The following is a 14,432-nucleotide window of genomic DNA, read 5'->3' as shown; positions in this document are numbered from 1 at the left end:
TTCTTCATATATTTGAGAAGCTGTTAAATTTCCTTTAATCTTATAAATTGTGCTCTCCAGATCTTATTTGTTCTTCTATTTTTATCTTTTTTAATGTAGTATAATTTTTTTTAAGTCACCCCTCTCTGAGTTTCCTTCAACTCTGTGCAAACAAGAGACGGTCAAGGAGCTCAGCAGAAGCTGAAAGCCCCACACTGTAAAATGGGAAAAGGTACAATGCTTTTTTTTAAAGGCACATTTAGAAAATTGCATCTGCATTACATTATTCCCTAAAATGAACTAAACCTGCATTCTGGAATTAGTCTTAAACACATTAATATTGATGTAATAATTTATCTTAAAGAGCATTTGTTTTGGAGGACTTAATGACAGTAGTCCTCAAACTGAGGCGGGTGCTTCATCTAATTGTGACCCCAACAAGCACTCCCTGGTTAGACACGATGCTGACCAACAGCTTTAGGTGTCACTGCACTGCAAATAATGACTGCTAATATTTCAGAGTTCTGGCATGCATTTAGTGACACATGGTCTTCAGAGGGTACTGACTTCACAGAAATGGTAAAGATGGGATTTAAAATCAAAAAGAAGAAAAACACAGCTATAAAGTGACAAGAATTTTGTGAATAAATTACTGTGAAACAATGATCATGTCTGCAGTGAGGTTGGGTGGGGATGTAGCTGAGATGGCTGACCTGAATCAGCCAAAGGGATATTCCATATCACACACATCATTTGGTGCAAGAAAAGCAAGAATTAGTCTATCAGAAATGCCACTCTAAAACTACCTGTACCTGTGGAAATCCAGTGGGGGAGCTTGAAGCCACATTAGAGAATCTGCACACTGGTGGACAAAGACTGAAAATCCCTCTTTTCAAAGGTGAGTCACACTCAGGAGTCTCAGCAATAGTGCAGCCCTAGTTGAGTTGCAACAGTAGCTCTGGGGCAGTCCTGCACATCTCAACCTCTTCATTTCAGTGACTGGAAGAGCTACCAGTGATTTTTTGATCTTTACTAGAAAGTGTGTTGAATGAAACCGGATATTCTTTCTAAAAGCCATCTCATAACCCTTTTCAGATTTCCACTTAATCCACAAGAGGTCTGTCACATGGAAACAGCTCACCCCTTCAGAGGACTCAGTAACAAAAAAGCAAAAGGGTCCTAATTGAAAGATATTGATCTACTTTTCAGAAAAATAAAGCTCAAGTATCAGTGTTAAGTAAAGAATCATGAGCTGCAGACTGTAGAAAAAAAAATTCTGCATCTAATTTCTTGACAAACAAAATGCTGAAAATAAATTACGTAAGTATTTATGGTAAATCCTAAAGCTAAAATTTGTTCTTAAATAAAGTACTGCTAGTAGAATCTGCTACAGGAACTCCAGCATTCTTTGTCCTACAGAAAATAAGGGATGGCAGTAATGTGAGTAACCCTCACACCTAGACAAAGCTGTCTTTTGCATATACAAGCCAATAAACAATTGCTTTTACCTTGTTATCTGCATGTGAAGTGCTCTGCAGAGCTGAAGGCACCCAAAGTGACCCAGGAGAGGGACAGGAGCAGCACTCAGCAAAAGCTTCCCAAAGCCTGGAGCATTCTGTCCCTAGCTGGTGGAGCAGCAGCTGAATCCCTGGCCCAGCCTGCCTGCACCACGTCAGGGAGCAGCCCAAGGCCAGCAGAGCCACAGGAACATGCTGATACTGCTGCCAGGGCTGCATTATTACCTTGCCAAAAGGCAAAGAGAGATGGGATGTGTTTTACTGTGGTGCTGGCCACAGGGCTGTCAGAAGGCCTCCTGGGCTCTGAAAGATGCCTTTCAGTAACTGGGCAAGACCCGCCACAGCAGAGGCGTGAGGCCAGGAGGCTTCACCTCCATGGGCACATCCCACAAAATGCACAGAGGGGAAAAAGAATGAAAAAGAGGGGGAAAAACCAGCAGGAAAATGGATATCTCACTGAAGACATCTTCCTCAGGCCAAAAACAAATTACTGGGAAAAAGTCACTTTGGCCCAGGCAGCCACAGGTGAGCTCCTGACTCGGATGGCAGGAAACCTGCAGGACTCCCACAGCACCGACAGCCTGGAGTGGGACTGCTCCCTCATCTGTATGGCACAGCCTGGAAGCATGGCAAAGGCATCACTTCTCAATCACACTGAATTCATCAAGATTTAAAAAAAAAACCCTAATTGCAAGTTATATCTGCTTCTTAAGTGTTCCAAATACCAGAAACACTTATTTTGACTGTGCCATTACTGCTGGAATAACTTTAAATATATTGTATGCATGGTTTATTTATTAATGTACACACATGATAACCATGTAGATAAATACTTGTGTGGCTAGCAGAATTTGCATGAGTAAGATAATATTCTTTTAACTGGTGCTTCAGGCATCAGCTGGTGTTTCCACTCTTCAGTGAATATACAAAATTCTCAAGGTAATAATTACAGTTACTGAAGTTACAGCATTTTTAATCTAAAGAAAATTGCCCTCTAGCAATAAAAACAAATGGACAAAACGGACATTTTAAATTTAGTCTGAATGCCACTAGTTACTGACAGCCACTGCCTGTGGCAGGGCAATGGCCATGTCACTCAAAAGACAGTGTTCTTCAGGATGCACAGTCCAAATGTGTATCTCTAACAAGGAGTGTGCTCATACTTTGCCACTTGACAAAAGAAAACTCCATCTTTCAGCATTTCCAAGTGCCACACTAATGTCCCTCTGGCATTAGTGCAGCAGAGCAGAGAACTCCACTTGGTGTTTCAGTTCTCCCTCGGTGCCAAGATCATAGCGGAAGGGCTCAGAGAGGGGGAAAGCTGTGAATGACGAGCACAGGTCCAAGTGGTGTCTTGAAGAACATTTCAAACCTTTCAGTAAGACCAGTGGAGGATCTGAGAGTCCTTTGTGAAAGCAGTAACTACAAAACCTCCCTGATAACACCTCGTGCTTTACAGATGGTGTGTGTTTGATGGAAACACAGGTGGAGCCTTTGGTAGCTGCAGAGGAAAGGCAGGTACCACGTCCATGAGTTTTATTTACTGGAATAGTGGGCAGTGGGAGGCCTTTGTCAGACCTAGGAAAGGGTAACAAAACCAGTGATTTAGATATTTGTAGTCTGGTATGAAGGCACACAGAGGAGCAGGCACACAAATTTGGGGAAATACAAAAGTTCCAATTTCAAGCATGTGAACAAGATCCAAACTAAAAAAGACAACTCTATTTCACTCTATTTCATTTTAAAAATGCATAGACAACCACAATATTTTTAACATGTTATCAGTTGGTGGTTATATTTATATTTATGAACCTAGGAGATAATTACATGTATGTGGTTGTGGGTGTGTGTGTATGCACCTACATTTGTTTCTTCACTCTGCAAATATCTATAAAACTTAGCTGCAGTGGTATCCGGAATCTTGAAATAGGAAATTCCCTCCTCTTTCATTCCATTGCTCTAAAAGCAGGGACTGCTTCTTACACCCATCACTACAGAAGAGCACTTGCTCTTTTATAATACAAATACAGTTATTCATTAAGTTATTATGATTAAAAATAAGCACATTCAGAAGTACAGCTATTCTTTGAATCTTTGTCAGCCTTGAATTCTCCGGCGAGTCTCTGAAATCATAGTTCACATCACTAAGTTTTTGTGTATGTGAATCTTTTCAACTCAGACAGAAAAATCCCTGTTGCAGACAATTATGCATAAACTATTCAAGAAGTGAGGCTGAAACAGCAATGGATCTCCTGTGACTCTCACAGCAGTGACCCTTATTTTGTGTGGGTTAACATTATTTTATCCAGTCTGTCTACACAAAAGAATCCCCAGCAAAGAATGCAGAAGTAGAGGACCCTGTTAAACAACCACTTAGACAAGAATGCTTAAAAAGCAACTGCTTTTTTCCCCCTTTTAAGAGCCTGCTTTGCACATTTAGTGTGCTTTTTTGCATAATTCACACATGCAAGAGCTGCAGCACAGACCATCTGAATATTCAGATGAGTTTCATAGTGTGGAGTTCCAGATGTTATTATCAAAATTAATCTATCTTTTTATACACAAAGTCCATGATAAAGGCACTTCAATCAAAAAGACAGGATGGAGGGCTTAAAATCCAAAATCAAAAATGCTGTACAAACCATCTTCCACCCAGGAAAACCCTGTCTGAGGACCTCCTTTCTCAGCAATTTGAAGACTGGCATGAATTGCTTTTGAGGAATCATCCTTAAAACTACCAGCAAAGGAAATATTCAAAGCCTAATTATTTTAACACTGTAAAGACAAGTTGGATTGTCCACTTGCTTTTCCATAAAAAAACTGCTCCTTGGAGATCGTGCTTCTATTTCCCAGTTTTAAAAATTTTCCAGAAATGGCTGGAAAATACCATGACTGCTTTCAGCAACATACAGTGTTTAATTCCCTTAGATTTATCCCGTCCTAAGCAAAGGGATACTTTTATCCTGAGCTTGCACCATGTTCTAATTTACAAGACCTGGTAGAATAATTACAATCTGCCCTCAGTGTGTGAGCACAGCTTAGCCCATCACAGCACTTGTGGTTTTCAAAAAAACATGGGATTGTTTACAGCAAGCTTCTTTGTGGGTAATTTTCTCCACTGCACTGCACAGCTCTCATTCAACAGAATTTTTACAAACATACGTTACTAGAAAAATTAGCATAGAGAAGGTGACTTTTTTGTGACAAGTAAAGTCAGTGGGAAAACAAATACCTGAGTACAAGAAAAAGCATCAAGAGCAAAAGACAGTTCTAGGCATGAGAGAGGCAAAGCAGAGCCTGCTGACAAACATGCAGAAGGCCAGGGGAGAGACATTAATACTGGAGATGAAAAATTACTTTAAACTGAACAAACAAAAAACCACATCTACAACTTTGTGGAACGTTAATTTGGAATTCAAATTTGTGGATCTGGGTTTTGAATTTGTTCAACACTTCAGGAATAAAGTTACATTATTCCACCTCAGACTACAGTGAAACATGTACTCTTACTGTATCTTGTCAACCTACTTCTCACCAGACACGTTTTACAACACTTGCTTGAACATTAGGATAAGAATAATTCTCCTTTTGCATACAACTTCAATCACATTCTTCATTGTGAATAAAGCAGAGCATTAAGACATTCGATTTATTCACACACAGACATGTACAGCCACATAAGAACTATACAATTTACAATGGCATTTTGCTTTAGGTACAAAAACACACATCAAGATAAATTCAAAAAAATCCCCCTAAATCCATTTTTTTTACATTTTTTCTGATATTGCTAATCTATTTAATAACTAATACTTCCCACCTGTTCAGATGTTTCTAAGTAATTAAACTGATACACTTAATATAAATGCATTACAGTAACACTGAAAAAATACAGTTTAAAAGAAAGATACTGATTCTATACTTTACATGATGAAAATTCAGTGTAAGACCCAGTTACAATACAACAATCAGGTCAGGGTTCAAGATTTTCTGGACAGATGGTTAACTTCAAACACACTGACCCCCTATCAGACTGGATTAGTGCCAAGAGCACTCAGCCTTTCCTACGGAAAGTGGGTCAGAGTAGGTTTTATTCAAGTGCTTTGATTTGATGCATCATGATTTCCAAAGAACTTATTAAAATCCACTAGATTAAGATATTGGTATATTCTGACATGGAAAATGGGGTTCCTTCTTGGACATCACACTTACCTTCACATTTCTCCAGGATCTGGACAGTTTCACCTAGTTCCAGGACCAAGCCTTGCGGAACAGTTCCTCGGAAGCTGCATATCACTAGAGGGTGGGGAAAAAGAGAGAGAGACATATGAGGCTTGGATCTTTGTGTGAATTTTCTTCTAAGCATAGCCCTTTAGCTCACTCCCTGCATAAAAATAGCTCTTACATAGCTGCCCAGAAAACCTGTCAGCCAACTTTTCCTGATCAGGTATGTTTATTCCGGCCCTTATCGGAAATTAAGCTGAACAACACCATAAAAGCTGAGCTTTTAAAAAGATTTTTAAATTAAGCAAAGCTTGTAATCACTTCAATCAGTAACCTCTGATTTATATTGCATACAAAGATTTCCCTGTCTCACAATTCTTACTCTGCTCCACAGCCCATCAATGGAACAGGCTGCAGGATTAAAACAGGAAATCAACTCCAGTAATTACTTTTCTCCAAGTTGAAACTATTGCAAATATCATCTGTGCATCTAATAGACTGCAAAAATCCTACAATACCATAGATTATATTTAAGCAGACATATGAAAGAATCCATAAGAATCTGTACTTTTCATAAGCACCATCTAACATGACAACACATCTTACTTTTCCAGGTATCTTTTATTTTCATTAACCAGGGAAAATAAGAACCCATCTTAATGTTGCAGAAAATATTAATACAATAAACAAAAATACTACGTGAAACTCGATTTTTAAAAGAAGTTTTAAAAATTCACAGTGTATAATGATACATTCTTCAGCTATATTGATCAAAATACAACAGGGACATGGACAGTTCCCTCAACATGAGATGTAAGAACAAAGGGTGAACTGCTGCTAAGGCCCTACCTGCCCCCAGGCCCAGCATTAAAAACTCCCCCAGGCCCAGACTGAATGCAAGCACTCCAGTACCTTGCTCCAGGTAAACACACGCTCAGGAGAGCTCCTCTGTACGTCACCTCCACACCCCGGAGCATTACAAGTGGAATTCCACGAGTTGAAACAGTGACCCCCAGTGGGCACCATCCTTTTCTCCAATTCAAGAGAACATTCACTCCCCTTGGAATGCAAACACTCCAGCTGTGGGCAAGACGCTCCCATGTGATGGAGGCACATTTCACAGAATATTCTGAGTTGGGAGGGACCCACCAGGATCATTGAGTCCAGCTCAAGTGAATGGCCCATAGAGAGATCAAACCCATGGCCCTGGAGTTCCCAGCACCATGCTCCAACCAGCTGAGTGCAGTTCCTCCCTAAAGATCCTCCCATGCCAAAGCCATGAGTCCCTTCTGACTGCACATGAAGCAGACAGGCTGGAGCCCAGGGGAGAACACCATGGAACCCAAGACTCCCACCTGCACCATGCGCCACAAGGTAGGTCTCTTGAACTTTGAATTTCTAAGAAATAATAAGAAATGCAGAGACAAAACGTCCACCAAAACAAAACTGCATTTTAATCCTTTGCACACACTTAATAATGGGCAAGGGAAAGGAAGAACAAACTACACCCACCAGGCAAACACCCAGATGAGGCCAATACAAGGAAGAGTGGAAAAAAGATCTAAAGGGAACCAAATGGCATCAAATGCTTGCATTTCCACAGTGAGACTCAGGGCAGGATTTAACCCCAAGAGTTAAGAACTCAGAATTTCATCAACAAACCTAAACTGCTCTCTCAGCTCTTATGGCCCAGCAGAAGTCACCGTCAGTTAAATGAGGCTTTAAATTCTTGTTTACATCAGAGGCGGGAGAAACACAACAACTGGCTCCAGACTGGAATAATGCAGACAGCATAATCCAACAAAAACTAAGCTCATCAGCATTCTGGATCCATTCTTCACCCATGAAGAAATCATAAATATGGATTGCAACCAAAGAAAAACTACTTAAAGCCTCTCCCAAAGTGCAGGAACACTGACAACTGAAATGATGAACTGGCAGGACATAATCAAACCTCCAATGGCTTTTCCTTCTTTTTTTTTGCCTCTTCAGTATTTTACATACCTGGATCCTTTAAATACAGAAAATGTTTTCTTTTTTCTAATTTGCAATTTTACCAATTAAGAATATACAAGTTGATTTGCAAAATATTGCAAAGTCCCGTATTAAAATGTGATTTTTTTTTTTAGTTCAAACCAACAAAACCTCTAAAAAATTAATGTATGTCTCAAAAAGGGGAATTTTGAACACCTTGGGTAAAAAGCTACCTTTGAAAACACCAGAAAACAAAATGGAGAAGTGTTAATACAGTAATTAGATATTCATTTATGAGAGTAATTTTAGACATATTATTACTTTTAAGAATTAATATAGGCATGATAATATTAAAAGCCAGTTTCCAGACCATTTTAATCTGTTCTGAACATACCATGGATCCCATGACAGAGACTCCAGTCATAGGACATGTGGGTGTTACTGATTGTAGACAATAGGAAAGTTAAATCATGGAGGAAAAGCAACTCGACTGGCCTTACTCAGCCAAGCCCAACAAGAAACAATAACTCTGAAAAGTATTATTGCATGCTAACACTGCATTAGGTGTTCTGAACTAACAAACAGCAGCTGACTTCCTATGACAGTGATTTACTCTATTAAAGCTACTGAATCAAGGGTGCAGCTGGGAAAGAAATTATCACTTCTTAGGCCATCAAATATCTGCCTATCATGAAATAATACAGGTGAGTTTGGAATAAAAGCTAAAGGAAAGGTACCAGAAAAAGACAGTACTGGGGTTTTTTTTTCAATTGCTGATAGAATAATTTTTAAAATATCATCAAGAATGGTGACTTTAATATATTTAGTGTTACAGAAAGTAATTCTAATAGATGTGTTAGTTCACAAACTGTCCATTTTTAAAAGGATTCTACTGGTCACACAAAGAACATCTGATACAAGGACTCTACAATATGTAATCGGCTCTTTAGAATTCTGAGCACTCTGTTCACAAGACAAACAAAGCTCTTTTCTTAGCTCTACTTCACTCAAAAAAAAAAAAGGTAAAAATTACAAAACAGAAATTAACTGATTCCATCAGCTCTAGATACAATCTCGGTGATCATACTCAATTAGAAAATTAATTCTCATACAGAAGTAACACTCCCCCTTCATTCTCAATACAACAGTATGGAATTTAATTCCTTTTGTAATCATCAATAAATTATGCTAGTCTCTTCTGTTTGATGATTTTTATAATCAATCCATAGGATCGGTGAATAGCAATATAGGTATTATCAAAACAGTGGAAGCCACATCTCAAGAGTAAATGATTTTCCAGCCACACTAAATCAAAGTCAGGAAAAATTAAAGAATCCGAGTAAACTGACCCAACAGACCAAACTGTCTCGCTAAACTGTGTAACAAGAACAAAATTTAACATTTCTGAAATAAAAAAGAATGGTAAAAGCAACACCTGAATATGACAGAATCACAGAAATTTAAGGCTCTTTTCTAGTCTGATTTATTATTCCAACAATTACTTCCAAGAAAGTTATGGATGTTTCTCATTTGTTAAGCTAAAAATGCATAATACAAGACAATCTTATTTATAGAGTCCCATTTAGGTACACAGTTCTTCTTAGCAGGATTATTTGAAAAATATGATCACAAATATAAATGAGAAATACAGAGTAATTCAACTATTCTGAAGAAAACCATTTACAGAGAGGACTCTGACAATTGATTTATTTCCACAGAGAAATTCTTTACCCTACATGATCACCTACAAACTGTCCATCAGTCTGTAAGCTTCCATCATTTCTTACAAGATCCATGTCCTCGGTCACCAGAACACACAAGTAAAACAGGCACATCATCAAAACAGGCACAAAGCAAAGCTTTTACCCACCAGTTTATAGATCTGACTGATCCCTCTTGGACTCCAGGACACACTGCTGAAATATTTAATATCCATCTCCAGATATGAAGCCCCTTGCCATCATTCATCTCTATAAGGAGGTCATAGTTCCCCTCACAAAGTCATTTCAGCCAGCAGTTACAGCCAACATTGGCTAAGGAGGAAAGCTTTGAAAAAGCACCACATGCCATGTGATCCAGGAATTATCTCCAAGACTGAAGTCCCTTATCTGTGGTACTTAAACTGGACCACAGCAAAGGAAATCCTTCCCTCTTCACCTCTGGAATTTATCAGTAAGAAAGGCACAAACCAGCTCACACAGGCAGTGATTCTCATGCTGTACCAGAACATATGAAGGGATTGTGGGGTACAACATATAAGAACAGATGGCATTGGAATAATGATTTCAAAAGTCAAGGATCCAAGAGATGACAGATTTTTCCTTGCCCATGGATATGCCCTGACACAGAATAATATAAACTGCATCAAAAGATAAACAGGACCTTTTAAGCCAATGCATCTTTGCACACCTCTGATTCCTCCTGTGCTCAACCCAAAGCAGCTCCTTGCTACGTGAGCAAAGACGATCCAATTGATACAATTCAGGAGGTTTTACAAACTATGTTCTCAAACAGCCCCTGTCAATAGCTCTTGAAGAAACTGCACTTGGCTGTGATAAAGTGGGGAGGTGTTTGTACTGATAAATAATCAGCAAAGTGATGTGAAATAAACGAGCCATTGCCCTTAGTGAGGACAGATTGAGCAGCAAGCTCTGAAGGGATCTCTGCTGGAATCTTTCCTGTTTCAAGTATTCTTAAATAATCCAGAAAAGCTCATTGTTTAGAGAAGCCACAAAGTTTATAAGGCCACTCAGGCTATTCAGAGAAATAAAGAGCTATAGATGGACCAAGCTCCACAAGCAGAACTGGCAGATGAGCAGTTTTCAGTTCACCTGCGTGGCATTCCACAAGGGATGAACAATCCTCACCTCACACACAAAATCATCATCTCCTCCCTTGCTAGTGCCACACTGAGTGGAACCCTGGAATGTCAGAGGTCTTACCATAAATCTCGGTGCTCAGCCACTGTCAGAGACCACCCCACATCACACAGAATATTGTCTTGGGGAAAAAGGGAAGACACCATTACCCACAGTACTGCACAAAATTCCCAATGAACCCCACATGCCAGTTTTCCCCTTTGCCAAAAAGGACTGAAAAGCATAAAAATAGGTAGAAAGAAGCGAGAGAGAACATAGCATATGTTCTGAATAAGGACTTTTATGTGATTGATTGTAAACCAAGATGGGACTTCTGTACCAGGAAGGCTGAAAGGGTGGAGAGGGGATAACTGACAGAAGGTGCACAGGGAACTGTTGCTATTCACCTCTTCCAGTTCAAAAGGCAAAGCAGTGTCAAACGAAGCAGCAGAGTTCAGAACTTAAAGTACTTTTCCATACAGCACACAAACTGTGAAACTCCTCACGAGATACTGCGGATGACAGAAATTAAATAATCACTCAAGCTCCAAAGCCACCAGACAACTCTATGGACGTGCCCCAGCCTCGGCTCTGCCAGGCCCCATCCCAGGAAGCAGCGGAGCCTGGGCAAAGCTCCACCCCGACTGCAGCCAGGGCCGGGGCAGGACACCGGCAATGGCACGGGGCTGCAATGCTGCGATGATCAAAGCCTGAGCTTCTGCTGTCCTGTGCCAGTGACTGCTTTGGGACCCCATCCGAACACCAGGATGGCACAGAGAAGAGCACAACTCACAGAGAAACGCTGAATCAGATTTCACCTGTGTCATTGTTACTTTCGGCTGCCAGCCACAGAGGTGGTTTCATTTTTGCAGTGAGAGAATTTAAAATGTATCTTGCTCTTGTCATTCTTTCCAACTCAGGTTCCCGTGTCCCGACCCGCTCACCCAGTCTCACCTGGCTGCAGTGCTGCCGCTGATCATTTCTCTTCTCAAATGGATGCCAATGCCCTGATAACCACAGTAATAGCAATGTGTCACATTTGTCACATCAACGGCGGGAAAACCCAGGACAACAGAGAAACGCCAGAGAACTACCCAGCCCAACACATCCAGCTGCTCATTCCCTTAAAACAGCTTTTTTTCCTTAGCATTTACTCAAAGTTATGCAATGAACTGACAGGGCTATATGGCTTCTCGTGTACTTTCTTATTTTTAACCTATTTTAGAAATAGGTTACATTTCACTGAAGACTACAAAAATATTTTGATCTTGCATAATAGTCTATTTACACTACATAATATCAGTTCAGCTCATGAGTAATTTGTTTATTTTCATGAAGGAAAAGAGCCCTTTCCCTCCTCACTGTCCAAGATGTAACAATGAAAATCAAAAGAACTTATTTAAGTGAGGGCTGAAAAAAAACCAGTCCAAGAGCTTTCCATGTTTACATTGTTTCTTTTTTCCTTCTCCAAATCTAAACTATGTGTCTCTAAATCATTACATCAGGCTTTTAAAAATTATTTTTTCCCCAGGTTTTCTCATCCACAATAGAAATCATTGCTACTGGAACAGATACAATATGCTAAACAACATTTTGATTTTTCTTTATCATAAGATGTTGGTAAGGCCATAATTTAATGGACTCTATAGGTTAATTTGGGGGAGAAAATTGTAATTTCATGAATTTTCAACACATCTCCATTTAAAAAAGATCTTGGGCTTCATGACAGTTTTTTTCCAGTTCTCAACTCATTGTAATATTATTATCTTCCTTATTAAAATTCTGGTAGCTTGCAATATTTTAAGATGACACTTGCAGAACAAGTATTTCAGGTTAAAGTATGTAATTTAATTTTTATAAAAAATTACTGAGCATACTACAGTCAGCTTGTAGTTATTCAGATAATGCACTGACCATCCCTCAGAAGATCTTCAACTAAACCCATTCCAGGAGGAATGGCAGGGAGAACACAAGGGAGAGGCACAGCTGCAGTTGTATTGCTCCATACCCAAAATACCTTGGCAAGGTACAATCACACCGAGCAGACACTGAATTGTGTTCTGTGCTACAAGCGTCAAAGTTCTCAAGTCCTCTGATGGTGTAATTTATGCTTTGGAACACAGAAGCATGTTTTAAACTCACACCTCTATCACACCAGCTAACAATACGGAGTATGTGTTTACTTAGGGCAAACACAAACTCTGAGATTTCACAGTCCTTATACAGCATTTTGTATTCAACTGCTACTCCTTGTCACCAGTTAACACAGAACACAAGTCAGTCCCTGAGCATAAGATTGATTTAGATTTATGAGTATTAAACATTGAGTTAAATACTAGATCATTATTAAATTATCTCATATTTAATATTTAAGAAAATAATGTAATTACTCCAAACTGATAAACTAATATTATGATAAGCACAATATTATGATGAGCATGTACCTTTCCGTAAAATAACTTTTTCCAATTAATCCAGCTATTAAAAGTGTCTAGTTTGACACAATATATGCTAGGTTTAAGAGCTAAATAAGATAAACTTTATTTTCTTCCCTATAATACCCAGATGATAATAAAGGCTCCATGTAACCCAAGAGTCACCAGGTGAGACCAAAAATGGCTCTAAATCCAACACCTTTTCCCTCACAGAAGCTAAAACAAGGAAGGGAATGAAGGGTATTAGAACACACGGCAAGGATGTGGCTTCCTCCAGCTTGAGACATCGGTGGACTGGGCCTTCCTAAAAGAAGGTTTTTATTTGTATTCATTTTATATATGTATATAGTAGCATTTTCTGTACATTTCCTTCCATGGAGCCACCCAAATGTTGTGGAACCACATCAACTTTTAACAGCCCCATCAGCCCAGAACTCCACATGACTCTTCCATCACACAGAAATGGGGGTTCACTTGTTTGGCTCTAGTGTCACCAACACTCCCAGGAATTGTATTAAACAAGTGAGCCAACCATTTTTATTCTTCCACTCCATGGTGTTTGTGTTTTGAGAATCTTCTAAGCTACCTTTGCTTAATAATGTATTTTCCAAGAAGAGCAGATGTGGATTTTTGCATTTAGGGATGGCAGAGGGAACAGTCTCCAGGTTAGGGCAGGATGACTGGGCAGGAAAACCAGCACTGACACAAACGATCCCACAGAGGCCAAGAGAGAGGAGAGATTTAGCTTTACCTTTCTGTGAGGCAACTGTGTTGCACAACCACGCCTACGGGCAGCACTGAATTAATACTTCCCAAACCTCCCCATGCCTTCCAGTCTGAGCCTCTCTCAGAACCACAAACCTTTTCCCTGCAAAATTAAAGGCCAATATGATTAATTTTTTCCTTTGTGGAACTGCTTGATTAAACCTGGCAGCTTCGTAGATTGCACAGTTAGAGTCTGATAATATTTGACAAGAGAGCAGAACCATGAGGAAATGAAAAGTAAAACATTTCTATTTTATTCTACAAATACCTAAAATAATGTTTACATCCTCACAATACACCTTTCAAGTATTTAAGTTATTAATTGCGGGTTAGGGTTTCAATTATTTGCCAGAAATGAATCTGAGACTTGCAGGTTTATTTGCAAGTCCAGGTCTCATTCAGAAGTACGTCCACAAAGAATAAAGGGAACAGACCCCAAGGTCCAGCACTTGTAAAACACTCCTGTGTTTAAGCAAGATGACAACATGAATCATTTCAATATGGAAGAGAGGATATATCCAATTACACCTTAAAAACCCAAATAAAACATGAAGTTTTTGCAGAAGAGGCATTTCTTGCAGAGTGTACTGGTACACATGACACAGAACAGGGCTCTAATCCGATTGGAATTGCCAGGCACTAATGTAATACACACACACAAAAAAGATTATCAAAAGCTG

General features: G+C 39.4%; 1 protein-coding gene across 11 annotated transcripts in view; it reads right to left on the bottom strand.

The window, feature by feature from the left end:
• Positions 1-14,432, bottom strand: part of DOCK3 (dedicator of cytokinesis 3) — a 185,898-nt gene that overhangs the window by 160,546 nt on the left and 10,920 nt on the right. For all 11 annotated transcript variants that reach the window (XM_038149579.1, XM_038149585.1, XM_038149580.1 and 8 more), the window contains exon 2: positions 5,709-5,792. In XM_038149579.1, the coding sequence (XP_038005507.1) occupies positions 5,709-5,792 (84 nt within the window). The remainder of the gene's footprint in view (positions 1-5,708; positions 5,793-14,432) is intronic.

This window comes from Motacilla alba, chromosome 12 (assembly GCF_015832195.1).
Source record: "Motacilla alba alba isolate MOTALB_02 chromosome 12, Motacilla_alba_V1.0_pri, whole genome shotgun sequence".
In the NCBI taxonomy this organism is placed as follows: domain Eukaryota; kingdom Metazoa; phylum Chordata; class Aves; order Passeriformes; family Motacillidae; genus Motacilla; species Motacilla alba.
This window is presented reverse-complemented; position numbering and strand designations above follow the sequence as displayed.